The sequence below is a fragment of the Penicillium oxalicum genome, chromosome IV, assembly GCF_001723175.1.
Source record: "Penicillium oxalicum strain HP7-1 chromosome IV, whole genome shotgun sequence".
NCBI lineage: Eukaryota > Fungi > Ascomycota > Eurotiomycetes > Eurotiales > Aspergillaceae > Penicillium > Penicillium oxalicum.
The window spans coordinates 3,089,988-3,107,014 of NC_064653.1; the positions used below are offsets into that span (position 1 = coordinate 3,089,988).

A 17,027-nucleotide genomic window follows, 5' to 3' on the forward strand; every position below is an offset into this window, starting at 1 on the left:
TCTCTAGGTTCATCTTAGGTTTCAATATACCTTGGCTCAGGTTGTCATGTCTCTTTTATGTATGCCTGTGATTCCATACTCCTCAAGACATTGTCACCTGGAAATTTCGAATTTGTGGATTGCCGAGGGACAAGTGTGTGCCCCTCTATGTATCAATTTTGAAAACCATGAACTAGAGGTACCTCTTCAACGAAATGACTCCTTCGATCAGGAAGACTACTAGTAAAGACTACGAGTCAGCAGGTACTTTCGGTATACTTATGCCATTCGCTGCGGGGAGTAACTCTAACGTACGAACGACTGGCGGTGATGCGCCTCCCGCTCCCGTTGGGTTCCAGACCGGGCCACTGCGGACGTTCCCGCAGACTCGGCCACTTGGGGCATGTGAAACCACAAGTTAAACAGAATGTGTGTAGGCGTTCGATCTTTGCCATGGTTTTAGCATCGGTTCCCGGATTTCTATGCCAGGAGCGCTTTGATAGAAGTTCAATAGAAGGAACATCTATTTTCATGTACTGAATGATTCTCAGCCGCACAGTAACTTGGCGAAGCGCTGACTGGTCTCAGGACAGCTGACAACCTTCGAGGATGCTTGAATGGATCAACTAATAATGCAGAGCGATCGACAGTGGTGACTAAAAGATACAGGCACGGGGCCTACCGACGTATTCATATTAGTACTGCATTAGCCCAGGTCCGGATTCAATCAGCTGGAAAGCACCTTGACGTCGCGATCATGACCCTTCACTGCTCGTCCGAAAGCAACGACGTTGAATGCTAACACCAAGAGAAGCATGACCAGTGTCACATGTTACGAACAAAGCGAGACGAACATACGAGCAATGTTCAGAATCCGAGCCAGGAGGACAGATACGGACAGTATAGCCTAATTGTTAATCAACTACACGCTCTCCTAAGTACCTGTCTTTGAGCATAAAGATCAGCATTTAGAGGACCTTTCATATTGAATTCATGCAATTCCAAAAGTACATCAATTGATGCGCAGAGGTGAAAATTCATGGATGACTATCTTGGTAAATGATCAATACGCCCATCGGACAGATCGATGAGAGATGGGACATTCGACCGGAGATCATCCAGGTAGTTGCTGGTTCAAGTAGTCGATAATGTGCCCAAGGATAGAGAGGCTACTCCGCAACCCCGGAACCCGTCACCTCTGCTACACCACTCAAAGGAAGCCCAGTTCCGTCATGTTGCCAGCCGTACAAAGTACATACTATGGGTTCGTATTTGCTTTTTTGGGGACCGAAAACTTTCAAGGGAGAAGAGAATCCAGCAACCTGATTTTGTTTCAAGAAAGGCGTGAAAAAGAAAAGATGAACAGAGGATATTTACATGATATAGGGAAGTAGCAGGATCATTTGGTCTTGATGTGCTTGAGCTTCTTCGGCTCGTGAAGGAAGTTGTTGGCATAGGCCTTGGGAACAAAACGGCGCTCGTTCGGCTCCTGAACGAAGTATTCGTAGCCCTGCTTTTGGGCAAAGGCAATGGCATCCTCTTTGGATTTGAAGGTGAGGTTGGTTCCCTGCATGCCATCCGCAGAGGACTGCCAGCCCATGAGAGGGTTCTCCCAACGGTGTCCCTTCTGCAAGATATCCCAATCCATACGCCAGTGGTGTGCGTGCCAGGTACCGGACTGGGTAGCAGGCTTCGTGGGGCGGTAGATTCTGCATGAATCAGGTCGTTAGCGCATCAGGGTTTCGCGAATTGTGCAGCAAGCATCGAGTATCTCATGTACCTGACAGTGCGCGCCTGAAGGTCGGTAGGAGCGCCGGAAAGAACCGCAGCGGGCAGTACAGGACCAGGCTCACTGCCGTCCATCACACGCTTGGGGACTGGCGAGAAAAGGCTAGAATGCGAAGATGGAAACTAGGTTAGTAGGGCGATTCAAGTCGATTGAGAGAGTCGGAACTCATACGAGGTGGCATGGTCGATAGTGGCCTCATAGTCAGGCTGATGACGGGTCATGGCCTCTGCTGGAGTCTGCTTGCTGACCAGAGTGCTGTCCTTGTTGGGCGCGTCGGGAGCATCAGAAGGGCTGGTGCTCACCTCGCCCTTGGCCACGCTGGAGACAAAGCGGGCATTGACAGGGGCGAACACTCGAGTCGCACGAAGGCCAGCAGCACCTCCGATTCGAAAAAGCGACATGTTGATAGGCAAGTGACGTGTGTGGTAGTGGCTAAAGCAGAGGCGGGCTGGTGTGAGGAGGTTAATCGCAGAGTGCAGGTCACGGCACACCCGAATTGGGTTTAGCGCATCGAACTCATCCGACCACCCGCTTCCTCTCTGAAGAGACTCTTCCCTCTACACAGCAAGTCGCTTCTGGTTTATTTGCGCCGCAAAAGACAGGTTCGTGTTTGTTGGCCCCGTTGGCGCATTGATCGTCGTGGAATTTCGTTATTGCGACTAATTACTGACGCATGAATAGTCCAGCCAAGATGAGCTACATCGCCCGCCGTGGTCTCTCGACCCTGATTCCCCCCAAGGTATGACTCTCCCCGAATCGCCATGTGAGAGGCCTAAGCATGCATCAGCAAATACTGATGTCTCTTCTACTAGATCGCTTCTCCTAATGTGAGTTCTCGACGACCTTTCCGCACGCGTTCATTGCTCTCCCCATATTACTTCGACACCCGTTTCTTCCCGACATCTCTCCGTAACCTACGGCAACACCAGAGCCACTCGTTTCCTACCTTGTTCAACCTTTTCACTAACATCTTACACCAAGGCCATTGGAGCTGCTCAGGATGCTGCTCGCATGGAGCGCGTTGTGAGCTTCTACGCCGGTCTTCCCCGCGGCCCTGCTCCCCAGACCAAGGCCACTGGTCTCCTCGGCCGCTACCAGGCTCGCTACTTCAACAAGAACTCCGCGGCTCGTAAGTCTCTGGTACTCGGTTTCCTATAGGTGTGACATACATGCTGACCATAACAAGCTTTGCTCCACGCCATTGCTGGTATTTTGTTGATGGGTTACAGCATGGAGTACTACTTCCATCTCCGTGAGTGCCACAATCCCGCTCCTGTCGACAGGGTCCGAATAACTGCTTCATCGATTTTTCATACTGACTTTCCAAAAAAGGCCACCACAAGAACCACCCTCACTAGACTGGCATTACACGTGGTTGGAAGTTGAAGAGAGAAATGTGATGTATATCTCTATTGCATCGTCCTGTCTCGGCAGTGTAGTACTTAGAGGCCTTCACAATCAAAGTCCAGGCTGTTTCAATATCGCAAGATGTTTGATTTTAACCGTAAATATGGAAATTTAACCCCAGAGGATTGACTGTCATGCAAACGTAACTTCAAGACCCGGGTACCTTGGGCCGTCTCCGCTCCGCCTTAGTCGCACCACCGCAGCATTACGACTTTGATACTGGCAGCTCTGGTTTTCACTTCGCTCGTACCAAACGCAGACCGTTTTGCGGGGTGAATCTCCGAAAATAAAGATTTCCAGTGAGTCTCAGGCGAACCGGTCTGTCCTCACTTGAGGCCTCCTTGCTAACAGCTACGGCGGGGGGTCAACCCGCAACTCACCTCACACATCACACTCTTCTCGGGTTGGCGCTAACCGAAAACAGCCATCCCTCAGCTTCAAACCCGACAACCATCTCAACGGGCCCGAACCACGTACACAACATTCGACTCCTCTCTCTCGACATTTTCTCCCTCGTCGAACTTCTCTTTAAAACAGGGACCACTTCAGGGTTGCATTAATTCCCGTGCGCCCATCTCGATCCCGCAGCGACGAACGTTGCCGCGCCTTCCATCCGTCCATTCTCACCCAAGCTCCTTGAGGTTGGCCGCCCCGACGTTGTCTTCCTGGTTGTGGAATCCCGATCTTCGAGGGTACAACCAGACGAAAGAGCAGCAGTTCAAAAGTGGCGATTCCTGGACCCTGACGAGGTACGCCGCTCCCAGCTCCGCTGCTTGCCTATGCGATCGCAAGTCTCCGGGCGCCCTGGTGTCCCCGCACACATTCATCCTACCCTCCTGGCTCCTCTCCGCTGGACAGTGGCGACTGACAAATGGTTTACTTTCGGCAAAAAGAATCGAAAATTGTTATGGCAGAGCAGAGCGGCCGCGATGTGGTAGATCAGACCCTGTCGGGCGGCGAGCCTTCGCCTTCCGGCGTTCCTGCGAGCATCAACGACAAGAGATCTGCTGAAGGGGACGTGGGGGAACATCGAGACATTGCATTGAATACGAAACCACCAGTACCGAGTAATCTGCGAGACAGTGACGAGCTGCGAGATTCACGAAATACACAAACGGAAGAGGCGGGTAATGGCAAGAACGCTTCAGGTCCCACGATGGTAGGTTCTACTAACTTCCGAGAGTGAAGCTGAACGTTTCCGTTGACACAACCAAGGATATTTCAAAACAGGGTACCGGAATGATTGCCTCGCGGGCCTTGGAGCTGAATGGAGTTGCGTCGGGATCCGACGGCGGGGATGACACGGCCTCACTTGGAGGTTCAGAATCAGACGCCAGCCGGACAGATGGCAAACAACAAAATCGGTCTGGCTCTGTCAAAAAGCCCACAAGCTTTAAACCTGTGTCGTTTGCCAAGTTTGCGCTTCCAAAGGCCCCCGGCGTAACTGCGCCACCCAAGGCGCCGGAAAAAGGTTGGTTCTCTTTGTTTGGCTGCAGTCCGCTACTCAGGAACAATAGCGCAACTAACAAATTCTTAGTGCCATCAACCTCAACCACCCCTCTTGGTACCCCTCAACCGAGTTCCCGACCACGTCTGGTCGCGAAGACCACTACCGGCATGCGCGATTCTTTCACCAAGTCAGGTGCAAATGGTGGGAGGCCGAGCGCGACAGGACCTGACCCAAATCAAGTGTGGAACAAAAACAGACGTACGTCTTTCATCGCTATTTACACATTCTGTCGATAGAGTACTAATCTATGGTTCCGCGTGTTCAGCTGTCCAGCCACCTCCGCCCAAAACCTTGACCGATGAAGAACTTAAGCAACAATATGGAATTCATATGACATCCCGAATTCAAGAAGACGGCGGAGGGACAGAGGCTAAATGGGCTGACATCGATGACGACGAGGATGATTGGGCACCGGAGACCATCGAATGGAATGACGGAACAAAGGTCACCCTCACGCACACAGATCATCCCCCTCCCTGCTGAACAAACCGTGGAGCCGAACACGGAGGAAACGAAAGACGCAGCGCCGCCACCCGAGCAGCCTGTTGTCAAGGATCCAGTGAAGGTTGCTGCTCCAAAACCGACACCCTCAGTCCTCGTCGACCCATCCCACTGTCCTCAGACTCGGCGCCAACGCGGAGAGACAGGCAAAGGCTGCGAGTATCTCGTCCAAAGGTGCTGCCGACAAGACACCGTCCGGTTCGACAAGTCCAGCCCCGCCTCCAGCCAAGTCGCCATGGGCACCTTTGCCCCCAGTGGAACGGGTGTCTCCTATTAACCCCCCTGCGCAAATCTCTCAGCCGCCTCGAAGCGCTGGTCCCCCTCCTTCGTCGTTCCATGGCGATGTGCGCCATAATCTCCTTCCACCACAAGAAATAGCCGCTGACGATTTCAATCGTACTTGGAGAGAGACTGCGCCAGGGGCTCCCCGGGAGTTGTACAATTCTCGATCCGGCCGGTATGAGCCAGTACAAGATAACCGGAGAGGAACATGGCGCCCGGATCACGGTCCTCGTCCACCTGCGGTTCTACAAAGACCAAACCAAGGAGATACTGGTGGTCCTGCAGAGCCCTCTGCCGCGTTCCAAACCCATCGATCTAGTCACCAGGATGGTATGGGCTGGAACCGACGTCGCGCATCATCCAATGTTAGTGGCGGAAGTGGAGGATTTGGTCGCCGAACATCATTCGGACGGACAGATGCGCCGCCAAGGTACATGGACGGCCGGCGAGGCTCCCAGACCAACGTTATCCTCGACCCAGCTTTGTCAGGCCCCGAAACTGCACCCTCCAAAGAACCTCTTCCACCCCAGCAACAGGCTGGGCCAGGATGGGCAGGCCAAGGACGTCGTAATTCTAGTACGGCTTCTTCTAATGAACCTCACCAGCCCACTGCGCCGATTCCCCCAGAAGTACCTCAAGAAGACCCCGTTGTGCTACAAGAGAGGATTATGAAGGACGCAAGGGCACAGGCTAGACAACGAAGACTTGAGCAGGAAGAGAAGGATAGGATCGAAAGAGAGGAGAGAATCAAAAAGAAGCTTGCTGCTCTTGGACCACCCCCGGAGAAGTCTCAACGAAAGGAAAGCGCCGAAGCTCGCAAACCGCAAACACCTGTGGCACCAGCCCCTGCCACTATGCACTCACCACCCAAACCACCTGTCCCTGAACCGAGCGGTGAGCCCAAACAATACGGCATGATGAAAGTTCACCACCCAGACTCAGTCAAGAAACTCGTTGCGGCAAACGAGCGAGATCGCGCAGCTGAAAAAACCACGGACAAAGTCTCATCTCCCCCCCACACGCGTCGAGCTCCACACTCTCCTCGTGACCTGAAGAGTGAGCTGCCACCCTCTGCGAATAACATCAAACCCTCTCCGCAAGAGACCCTCCCCACGGACACCAAAGTTGATGAGCACAACCCTCACTGGCGTGGTGGCCTTAACGTCCCAAGCTCCCACGCTCCCTGGTCTAGTGACGCCAACATGGTTTCCAATGCTCCTTCGGTAAACAATCCTTGGAAGCTCTTGAGTAGTGACAGAACTCTTGGTAACGGAATCTTTGACCAGACCCTGGGTGGATTCCCATCACGCGAGCTTCCTCTGAGGAGTCAACTTGGGTTGGATCAAGCCTCTGTGCCCCCACCAGTCTTTTCAGGTCCGCAGCAGTCAACCTCCATCTCCCCCCTGCCTTCACCTGAGACCAGGCATGCTCCTGTCGATTCTTTGAGTCCCATCGGTCGACCAGGCCCGATAGGCCCGCCTTCTTCACTCAATCACCCATGGCAGCAAGACTCGGGACCCGCTGGTCCCCTGACTTGGAACAACTTCCATGTCATCACTGCACAGCGAGAGCAGGCCCTGCAGGAGCAAGCCCGCAGAGACTTTATTGCGAACAAAAACAAGCCCAACCCGATCTTTGCTCAAATTGAGGAATCCTGGACTCCGATCCGAGGCACTGATGAGACAACACAGAGAAGTGTCATCGGTGCCACTGCAGCCCCTGCGGCGAGGAATAACAAGAACAACAGTCATCCTCCCCCTAACCCGCTAACCGGGCTTGATGCTTCCACCGATGCCTCCTCGTTCTCCGATAGCCACGCTCGACCCATTGCCAGCCTTCCTGCACGCAGCTCTCGATTTTTCCCACAAGCAAGCGAAGCGCCCAAACGACCTGCAACTGAGGTTTATGATGATCAACGGAGCCCTTCTCCGCCTCCCCCCGAGGATATCTCGACCCATCCCGTGTACTTTGGCGGAGCCGGCAGGCCTTTGGTTCATCTTCCTGCACCAAAGCCGTTGTCAAACTGCCGCCCAAGGCTTTGGCCGCGCCCGTTGCTCCCCCCACGTTTGCATCCATGGCGGCTGCACCCCCGCGAAGGCCTGGACCATCTGCACCGAGCGCTATCTCGTGGCAGGAGAAGATCAATGGACTCTTCGGTAAGAAGACGCCGATGAATAGAAAGTCTGCATTGGCCATCACTTCGGCAACAAAGGAGCCCCTGGACGTTCCATTGCTTGCTGCTGCTGTGTCTGTTTCCTTGCCAAATATTGAGCATGATTTGCACACCGGCAATGGACACCTTGCTGTCCAGCAAGTTGAAGAGCAGGAGGAGATCTTCGAGGACCGCGAGCCAGGCTCTCTTCCCAGTGTTCGAGTGCCCAACATGGCTCCAGCCAATGCCTGGCAGGCCGCTCCTGCACCTCCAGCCTTCGTCTTCGGGCCAAGATTCTTAGGCCGATGCAAGTCCACAGTGTTGAACCCTATTGGTTCGGGTATGGAGACAAGGACGCATCGGGCAATATTCAGGTTATGATTCTCTTGCCGGGCTCAGATACCCGCAAAGCCGTCAGTGTGCCCAGGAGAATGGCCGGCGGCCCTTCTTTTCGCCAACGAAACACTTCGGGTGTCAAGCCTCGGAAAGGAAACAAGCCACGGGAGCCGTCGGGAAGCAATTCGACTGCCAAGAAGCCCTCCGGTTCTCCCAATCAGCAGGCAGGTGGAACTGCGTCCTCTTCACCTCACCACTCCCTCGCGCACCGCATCATGGGGGCCCCGGAACCCGTCCGGCCCGCGCTCCTAACTACACGTCCTTTGCGCTCACGCAAAAACTCCTGAATCGGGCCCAATGCATTTGAAGCTCTCTTCGAACCGCTTGCTTGCTTGATTTTCCGGTTCCAAAGGATCGCGGGACTCGTATCCCAAGATTCTTCGCGCCTGATCTTTGTCTTGATTTCCCTTGGGTTTGACTGTATCTTTCTTGCGTGAACCTGGTGATTCTATGCAGCAGGCGCTCCGCAGTAGGGAAGATGATGATTCCAACCCAAAGGGGCTCAGCATATCCAATGGACCCAAGCCTTCTTCATTTTCTCGGTCTTCTACCAGAACCATCACACCTTCAACCCCCGTTCACGTTATGTATCCTTTTACTTCTTCCGCCTCAACCAGTTGCCTGGTCTTTTGACTTCTTTACCACGATGCCGAGCTCTCTGCTTGATGGTGCATCCCTTGTGCCATACAAGGGAACGTCTGGTAATGCAATGCTTCTCTCTCGGGCCCATTTCCCCTCGTCTCCTAGCTGCAGGTACTACCAAGGTTGCCTTAGCCTCACACACAATGAACATCCGCTTCAAGTTGTATTCTCCGTTTGCCTGCGCGTTCAAGCTTGATTAGTCTACCTGCATTCTGTGGCGCGATATTCAGATTCTGACGCAGGACCTAGCTACCTCTTCAGTGCATGTCCTGTAGTCTTTGGCTTGCTCCTTCTCCATTGAGAACCCCGGTGCCTCTCTTTTTTCTGTACATGGCTATGATCACGTTTGTTTTGAGCGGGTTCTGAGAATTCCAACCAGCATTGATGCACTTCCGCAGACATTAGTACAGAAGACAGAAACCCGCGTAGTATGGTACTAGTAGTCTACTCTAACACTTTTGACGAAGAGATACGTACCTACCTTTGAATTGTGGCATTCCCGACCAGTACCAGACGCCAGACAGCGACGAAAGTTGGTGGTGGGTTTCTTTTTTCTTTTTTCGAAACCTCACACGTTACCGGTTCATCCTACCGCTACTGGTAATCAACTCACTCCCTCAAGTCGTGTTGCGAGCAACTGTGTTTTTATTTTTCTTCTCAATAATCACCGCGCCTTGTTCCGTGTTGCGTGCACCTCACCAGCTGCGGGATTCAGCCTTTGTGAAAGTAGATATCGAAGCAAAGCCTTAGAATTGAAAATTTGTATCTCCGAAGGAACAGAATGTAGGAATGACTCTGGGTAGAAGGGCAAGAGCTTTGATATACTCATCAGCTGGCATAGGGAGCGATTTGTCGTTGGCTCAGACCTTTCTGCGTGGTCGACTGCACGATGCAGCGAAGCTCGATCCTCTAGGATAGCTGACCTACGACATCAGTGAGTTAGAGGTCATCCTGGCGTGTCTGACGTGAGAGAGACAATCTGAGGAGCTTAGGTAAATCAACCCTGTTAGCCCTAGATATCTCAGTCAAAGAAAGCAGAGCTACGCAGGTCTCAGATACACAAACATCCTCTACCGCATCACATACTCGAGCAAAAAGTCGCAATTGACCACAAAAAAAAGATCCTTGCCCAGTCTGACACAATCAACAAGCCTTGCAGCAGTGGAGACTGGAGATAGACAAGCTACTGTTGAATCAAATGGGACTGCCGTGCCACCGCATTTAACGTAACAGGGAGTCTTATCTCCCGGTCCACTTTACAGGGCGAATTTCACCCCGTTCGCGAGCCAATGGATGGATAGGTATCCATATAGAGACTGGGGAAGAGGTCAAGAATGGAGTTTCCGACAACGGGCAGACGCAGAGTCCACAGCGGGCCATATGTTCTCCAGACTCAGAGGGATCACGAGTTAGGTTGGCCGACAACCGGTTCTTATTACGCGAATCGATGTCTTGATGAGGTTCACTTGGGACAATTGGCCAGAGACTCGATTTGTCGATGGCTTTTGATTGAACACAGGCCTTTTTTCTTCTTCCTTTTTTTTTGAAAAAAAAGGAGGAGAATTCGCTTTCTGGTATATTTCGTTCACGCGGCTTTTGTGACTAGGGTTCTTTAGGGCACTTTGAGTTGAAGCGCGATAGGAATTCGAACTTGTTATTGGAGCGGATACTCACGGCCATTTCAGGTTCGACTCGGGGGGTTTTTTTTGAAAGGACGTGATGTAACCAGTAGGGTTGGATCGATTCCGTTTGAGCATGGATCTCGTCGGCGGATTGATAGGGTTGTGAGTTTACATTGAGGGTTGGGTGGTCGGTTTGCAGGCGTGGGAGAGACTTTCAGAAGACATGGGTGGAAGTTGGATATAGGATCTGTTTGGTGTGTGAGGTAGATGGTGGAAGCTCCAAAACATCAGCAGTAGGAGTACATCATTAGATACAGAGATGCCACCTCCATCTGGGGCACTGTTGGGTTATCCCAAGCCAAGCATTTTGGACATTTGGTGGACTCAACTCCATCATTGGATTAATGGAACGAAACCTTTGGAAGGGACCATTCGCTCTTCAATTGATTCTACTTTGTCGTCGGAAGATTGAAGTACTAAAGGTATAGCTACGATGGAAGGTATCTCCTCACCACCGGATCCTGATCTATATGTTCGGCAATTGCTTGTGGACAAGAAAAAAGATTTCTTTTCAGAAATGATTCCGTATCTCTTCCTATTCGCTGCGTCAAATTATCATATGTAATACTGTCACCAAATCACGGGGTTTTTGGAACGTCTCTTTCATCTATCGGCATAATCAATCTTTCTCATTCTCAGAATCCATCCTCCCCCCCCTCCAAGCATGGCCCCTCTCGCTGATTCATCCCCTTTTATTCCCTCATCCACTGGTGGTTCCGGATCCCTAGACGACTGTCATGCAGGGACGGGGACTAGTGCCTCTCTGAGAAGAGGCGCTGAGTAGTCTGACCAGATGAGTGCAGTAGCTTCATGCACCTGTCAGATGATGCTTGACTCGCGCCCGTCTAGAGTGGATCTATTCCCTGAGCTAAGGCATCAAGGGTTCTCTCCCGGATCTACTCGCTTGTCAAATCCCTCTTCTTGCTCTCTCTCTCCCTTATGGAATGCCGCCCATTGGGATATTATAGTCGGTGTGATCTTTGAAAAAAGTCTCACACTGACTAGGACTTGTCTCACTCGCTGTGTAGACACAATCAGTCAGAATTCAGCCAATCCACCGATCCCGAGCGGAAGCGGATGTGTAGTGCCGGGTTTGCCGAGGTGAGATCGCTGGAGCCTAAGACGGGCTGAACGAAGTTTTGAAAATACAGTAGTGGCTGTGGTACAAGCCTAATCTTACGAATTCTACATTATACACTAGTCTGTCATGGTGTCCCAAGATCTCTGATTAGGCATACTACAGAACTCCTGTCCTAAGGTCATTCTCCCCGCCTATTTATCGATTCACCTGCATATCGTTCCACGCTTCATAGTAGCAAACGGAAAGAAAAAAAAAGAGATCGAATTTATCGCGATAATATCACAGTATGGTTGGCCAAGATCCAGTGGCGGGCGCCACGAAGGCTTGATCGAGTCTTCTCATTCTCCTCCAGGGACCGTAGAGTTCTCTGTGGGAAATGGCACAGGTGAGGTATCTTCCCGAACCATTTCCAACAGTTGAACGACGACATTCGGATACATCCTGGATACACGCAGGAGTGGTTCTGGGAATTTGGATCAATTCCCTGGAATAAAACCAGTTGAGTTGGCACCGAAGGCGGATGGAAGAAACCTTGCCGAGGAAAGCGGGAATCACCTTCCCGATTTGTTCTCTGCATCGGTCCCCCGCCGCAGTTCCGAGACAATTCCAACCTCCGGACCGGATTCCTCGTGCGTCCCCGGGAATTCACCGCTACGTACTCGAGTACGACACTTTCTGCACCGGGCAGCTCGTGGGACTTGCACAGTTGTCTGTGTACCAGTGAACACTCTACGCTGTGCAGTGTGCAGTGTTCGGATAAGAGAATTTGCTCAAGCGGGTACTGGGAGAGAAATAAAAAAGTTATCAAGTACAAAGGCCCTTGAATAAGAATGCTATTGAAAGTAAACTCGATGCCCAGGACCCTGGGCCCTTGGTTTCTACAGTAAAAATCTACCCTGGTCTAGGTAATACCCGAGGGATTGAGGCTCAAAGCAATCGTCCTTTGATACCACTCGTGTCCGGCAGCCCTCTTTAGATCGGGTATTTCGTGTGACTGGCGATGAAGTGTCAACGTCGGAGTGGAAGTGAACTCCGTCGATTGCCAACCTCGATCTCCCTGGCGCGTGTATGATACTCCTTCCGGAGCCAAGTGTCGCGTGTGCAGCATGACCTACAGTAGAGTGGAATCCGCGCATGTGTGTGACTCGTGGCGATGGACAATCTTGTGATAATGCCACATCGATGATGCCGAGTCATTGCTTATTCTTTGGATTCCAAGCGACGCCAAACTGGGCTGGCCTAATGAGTCGCAGGAGAGTCATTCCCAAGCTCATGCTATGCTTCGCGTCTAGCATCCTAAGAGAGCAAAGGCAGATGCAGGTGTATGTATACGCCGATACGGTATATTCGGTGTATGTACGCCTCGCGCCAAACCCTCGATGGATAGGCACCTCGAAAAGTGGACCGACTGAGTTCATGGAAAGTTCCTGACCCGTCGTCCAAGAAGCCATTCTACCATGTGATTGGTTTCCACCAGGAGACCAAGTGCTCGGTGCCGGAGTGCCGACGTTACATTTGGCGCTTTGGAATCACATCGCGTCAGACTTGACCCGTACTCGTGTGACAAATTGACCACCATCCATCCGTACGGTATGGCAAAGACCAGTACCTCTTGAACACCCTTCTTGAGAACCGACCTAGATTGTCTGCGGACAGTCAGCTTGAAGACCGTGTCACCGTGTGGCTGTCAGCTGGATATGCGACGGATTCTGACTGCTGGGGTCTTCATTTCTGATGGGGCCTGGCGGCAACAAGCGACCGCCAGGACAGATTGGGATTATCGTCAAATGTCCAACGGATTGATTTTGGACCGACATGGGCAGAGAGTATCGGCATCCACGGGCCTGTCCGATTACCCAGACTCTTGACGAGGAACCCTCATTGCCATTGGTGCACCAAAAATGTAGTGTACTGTCCTGTGCACCACCCCTGTACGAGTGTACGAGAGTATCCCGACTGAGATGGCTCACCTTCACTGGGTCTGGGGTAAGTTTCTATACGCTGTAAACTGAGAAGGATTACAGAGATGTACGCTCCTGACACTCTCCTCTGTTCTTTTGCTTTTCCTAGTGGTCGCCACCTCCACTTCCACTGCACCGACACGCTGCGTTGTTTATCAGTTAACCGAGACGAGTGGAGCCACCAACAGGCGACAATATATCTCCAAATTCCAAACCTCGGACGCTGGCCCCAAACGAGTCAAGCCCATATCCACAGCTCCAGAGGGGGGGCGTGACGAACGAAACATGGACCTGCAGATGGCCACATTTTTTCCTTTTTTCTTTTTCTTGTTGGGGGGGCAGAGAAAAAGTGGTCCTGGTTCTGCGATGGCCCCTCCGTTTCAACGCCGAGACGGAAGCTCCGCATTCGCGAAGCTTATCTCAATCAAGCCTCCGATACGGCCACAGCCCATTTTCTTGTTTCCTGCGGCCGCAGAGCTTAGCTGAGAGGGCCAGGGACTCTCCTCTGGGAGAGGCTGGTGGACTCGGACTCGGCTCTAGGACAGTCTCTTCTCCAATCGACTGAGAGTGTCCCCACTCTGAAATCTTCCGTCTCAATGCAGGTCAGTTGAATGACTGTGGTTGCTGTTGCTGGTGCCCGTCTGGGTGCGATTTGCCCGCTTCACGGCGCAGATGTTCCGTGATTGGCGTGGCGTTGAGGTTCTACGCCCCTTCCCTTTCCACTTTCTCGTCTCTCTCGGTCCCTTATCCAATGCCCCGCTCACAGACCTAAATAGCGCAAATAAAATGCCTGGCCGGAGGTGAGACTCGCCCTTTGCGGGAGCAGCCACAAGGCACGAGATCCCACATTGTCGACTCGCCTCGTGGCAGCCGCATGGTATCGAATGGCGCGAGGGTGGTCACGGACCACGTCCGAGGGGGCCCCCATGGAGTCGAATTCCAATCGCTTTGACCACAAGATATTATTCATCTCAATCCATCCCCGGTCGAGACGAACGGAGCAGTCGAGTGGGTCATTGATAGCTGGAACGATTAAGATACGTCGGCCTGTGCAGTAGCGGCAACGTGCGAGAATCCGGGGTCCCAGTTTACAGGTGAGGTGAGAGTGAGGGTCAACCTCCAGATCACTCCAGGTATTTCTATCGTGCCTGACCCCCCTCTCACGACTCCCTCACACTCCTGATCTTTCTTCCCTTCTTCCCTAAAAGGAACCAATCCCCTTCCTCACTCCCCTCGTCTCTCTCTCTCTCTCTCTCTCTCTCTTCCCCTCTCTCCCTCTCTCCCACTCCCACTCCCTCCTCCCTTCTGTCGACTCTGCCCCAGGTGATTGCTGGCTCACGACCCGCACCTGTTTCACCCAACATGTCGATGCTCCCGGGTCCCGTGGGCATTACTGCTCCAACGGAGCAGATCCGTGAGGCCACAGCGTCTCCCGGTGAGCTTCAGAAACTCGAAGAGTCTGCCGCTCACCCCGGTATCCGAGAGCGTGAGTGGGGTCTCGCGGCTCGTGTGGATGAGACCGTCACGTTTGAAGAGTTCACCTACTGGGCCAAGATCGAGCGTGAGCTTGAAGATGAAGAGTACCGTCGCTATACCGCCGTCACCGGCGGCGGTGGTCTCCTGGGCTCTTTCAAGAACTACTTCAAGAACAACCCCTACGAGGATGCCAAGCTTCACGAGTCCCGAGAGGTGCATGACAGTGAGCGGTCGGTCCAATTATACGAGAAGAAGGCCGACGTGGCCGTCTCGGGTGGACCAGGTGGTGGCCCCCACCCCATTGCTCCTCCTCCTACCTACGACCTTGATGCCGAGTGGCGGACCGCCGCGCGGGCCTTGCGCACGGCGGGCTGGGGAACCATCTTTTATCTGATCACGACTGATATTCTGGGATGGTCACAAACACCCTACGTCTTCTCCAACACCGGGTATGGTCTCGGGGTGGGAATTTTCATCCTCATGGCTTTGGCGGCGTTCGCCTCGGGCATCATGATCTGGCGCGTGTTCCTGGCTCTAGACTCGGCACGGTTCCCCGTGGTCAGCTTCGGGGACCCGTTCTTGCGTCTGTTGGGACCCCGGATGCGTCACTTTATCAACTTCATGCAGTCGGTCCAGATGTTCCTGAGTGTGGCCGTCGTCTTGCTCGGAAATACCGGTATCATTGCCCAATTGGGTGGTGATGCCAATCTGTGTTACATCGTCTGCGGCATCATCTCTCTGGTGGTCGGTATGGCCAGTGGTTTCATGCGATCTCTGAAGCACTTGGGTTGGTTCTGCAACCTGGCCGTGTGGATCAACATTGTCACCTTTATCATCATGTAAGGACCGTCTGCGAGAATGAGGGATCTCCCCTCACGATCCCAACTCGTACTGACTATAATTCTCCAGTATCGTCGCCGCTGTCAAGAACGGCCCAGACCCGACGGCTGCTGTCAACAACGGTGTGTTGCCCAAGGAGTGGGCAGACCCAGCCACGATGGCTCCCGTCATGACCTTTGTGGAAACCCCGCCTGCCTTGTACCAGCCCACCGACCACAATCTGTTTGCGGCTCAGTTCACCGGAATCAACAGCATGGTTTGTAAGTCAACGTCAAGGCCGGTCCAAGAATAATGCTTTTGAATGTGCAAGTCCCAGACAGCTAATTTTGGAACTGCGTTTGGTGTAGACGCCTACTCGGGTGCCGTGATGTTCGTCGCTTTCCTTTCCGAGATGCGTCGGCCCATGGACTTCTGGAAGGGTCTCCTGGTAGCTCAGACTTTCATCACCGTCGTGTACATCTTCTTCGGTGCCTTTGTAAGTTTCGGCAAACGCTCTGGTCGGAATGTTTCAGATGCGTCTCAAGCAGTCACTAATCGGTCGTCGATCCAGGTCTACCACTTCTACGGCCAATACGCCTACACCAACGTGACCCAGTCCGTCAACCCCCAACACATTCAGATTGTGGGCAACGTTCTCTCTCTTCTCACTGGTTGGCTTGCCATCTGTAAGTGAAGACCTCTGTTTCATCAGCACTGTGCCTTCCTTTGCGGCCCCCATGCCATTTTTTTCTTTTCATCAACTAACGCTGCGGGATCTCTCTAGTCCTCTACTTCAACGTCGGCATGAAGACTGTCTACCTCGAAGTCGGCCAAGCCATCTTCAACCTCCCCGCCATCACCACCAAGAAGGGCAAGCTGCTCTGGTGGGGTCTCGGACCCGTGTACTGGATCCTTGCTTTTGTCCTCAGCATGTCGGTGCCCCAATTTGGCGCCTTCACCAACTTTGTCGGAGGTCTCTTCAGTCTGAACTTCACCTACTCCTTCTCCGGTATCATGTATCTGGCCTACAAAATCCAGGACGGTGCTCGCTTGGAAGGTGAAGGATTCGATCCCGCCACCGGCCAAACCACCCGCCATGACAGCGGCATCTCTCGCTGGGTCCGTGGATTCAAAAAGACTTGGTATCTCAGCCTTCCTGTCCTCATCTTCACCCTGTGCGGTCTCGCCACCTCTGGCATGGGTACCTGGGCGGCTGTGTTGGCCCTGCAGTCTGCCTTTGGCCCTGGTGGCTCGGTCTTGACTTCTTGGACCTGCACCAACCCTTACTACAGTGGTTAATTTTAAAGCCCACTGGGAAGTTTGAGGGGGTGGGGTTGAGAATTGGGCCAG

General features: G+C 52.8%; 5 protein-coding genes across 5 annotated transcripts; 2 read left to right on the forward strand and 3 right to left on the reverse strand.

Moving 5' to 3' along the window:
• Positions 1 to 1,378: 1,378 nt before the first annotated feature.
• POX_d05847 (NADH-ubiquinone oxidoreductase 21 kDa subunit) lies at positions 1,379 to 2,169 on the reverse strand (the record flags this gene model as incomplete). Its single annotated transcript, XM_050114683.1, has 3 exons — positions 1,379 to 1,688; positions 1,760 to 1,870; positions 1,940 to 2,169. 3 exons carry the CDS (start codon positions 2,167 to 2,169, stop codon positions 1,379 to 1,381), a joined length of 651 nt encoding a protein of 216 aa, XP_049969634.1.
• A 290-nt stretch (positions 2,170 to 2,459) lies between these two features.
• On the forward strand, positions 2,460 to 8,303 carry POX_d05848 (uncharacterized protein; the record flags this gene model as incomplete). The annotated part of the gene is made up of 12 exons (XM_050114684.1): positions 2,460 to 2,507; positions 2,581 to 2,595; positions 2,750 to 2,897; positions 2,955 to 3,020; positions 3,600 to 4,049; positions 4,090 to 4,334; positions 4,391 to 4,646; positions 4,713 to 4,883; positions 4,951 to 5,129; positions 5,279 to 7,459; positions 7,504 to 7,960; positions 8,020 to 8,303. 12 exons carry the CDS (start codon positions 2,460 to 2,462, stop codon positions 8,301 to 8,303), a joined length of 4,500 nt encoding a protein of 1,499 aa, XP_049969635.1.
• On the reverse strand, positions 8,286 to 8,576 carry POX_d05849 (uncharacterized protein; the record flags this gene model as incomplete). The annotated part of the gene is made up of 1 exon (XM_050114685.1): positions 8,286 to 8,576. The coding sequence occupies one exon, from the start codon at positions 8,574 to 8,576 to the stop codon at positions 8,286 to 8,288; it is 291 nt and encodes a 96-aa protein (XP_049969636.1).
• Positions 8,577 to 12,835: 4,259 nt separating this feature from the next.
• On the reverse strand, positions 12,836 to 14,310 carry POX_d05850 (uncharacterized protein; the record flags this gene model as incomplete). The annotated part of the gene is made up of 2 exons (XM_050114686.1): positions 12,836 to 13,058; positions 14,147 to 14,310. The coding sequence occupies 2 exons, from the start codon at positions 14,308 to 14,310 to the stop codon at positions 12,836 to 12,838; spliced, it is 387 nt and encodes a 128-aa protein (XP_049969637.1).
• Positions 14,311 to 14,744: 434 nt separating this feature from the next.
• Positions 14,745 to 16,976, forward strand: POX_d05851 (uncharacterized protein; the record flags this gene model as incomplete). Its single annotated transcript, XM_050114687.1, has 4 exons — positions 14,745 to 15,697; positions 15,768 to 15,958; positions 16,046 to 16,363; positions 16,462 to 16,976. 4 exons carry the CDS (start codon positions 14,745 to 14,747, stop codon positions 16,974 to 16,976), a joined length of 1,977 nt encoding a protein of 658 aa, XP_049969638.1.
• Positions 16,977 to 17,027: the final 51 nt, after the last annotated feature.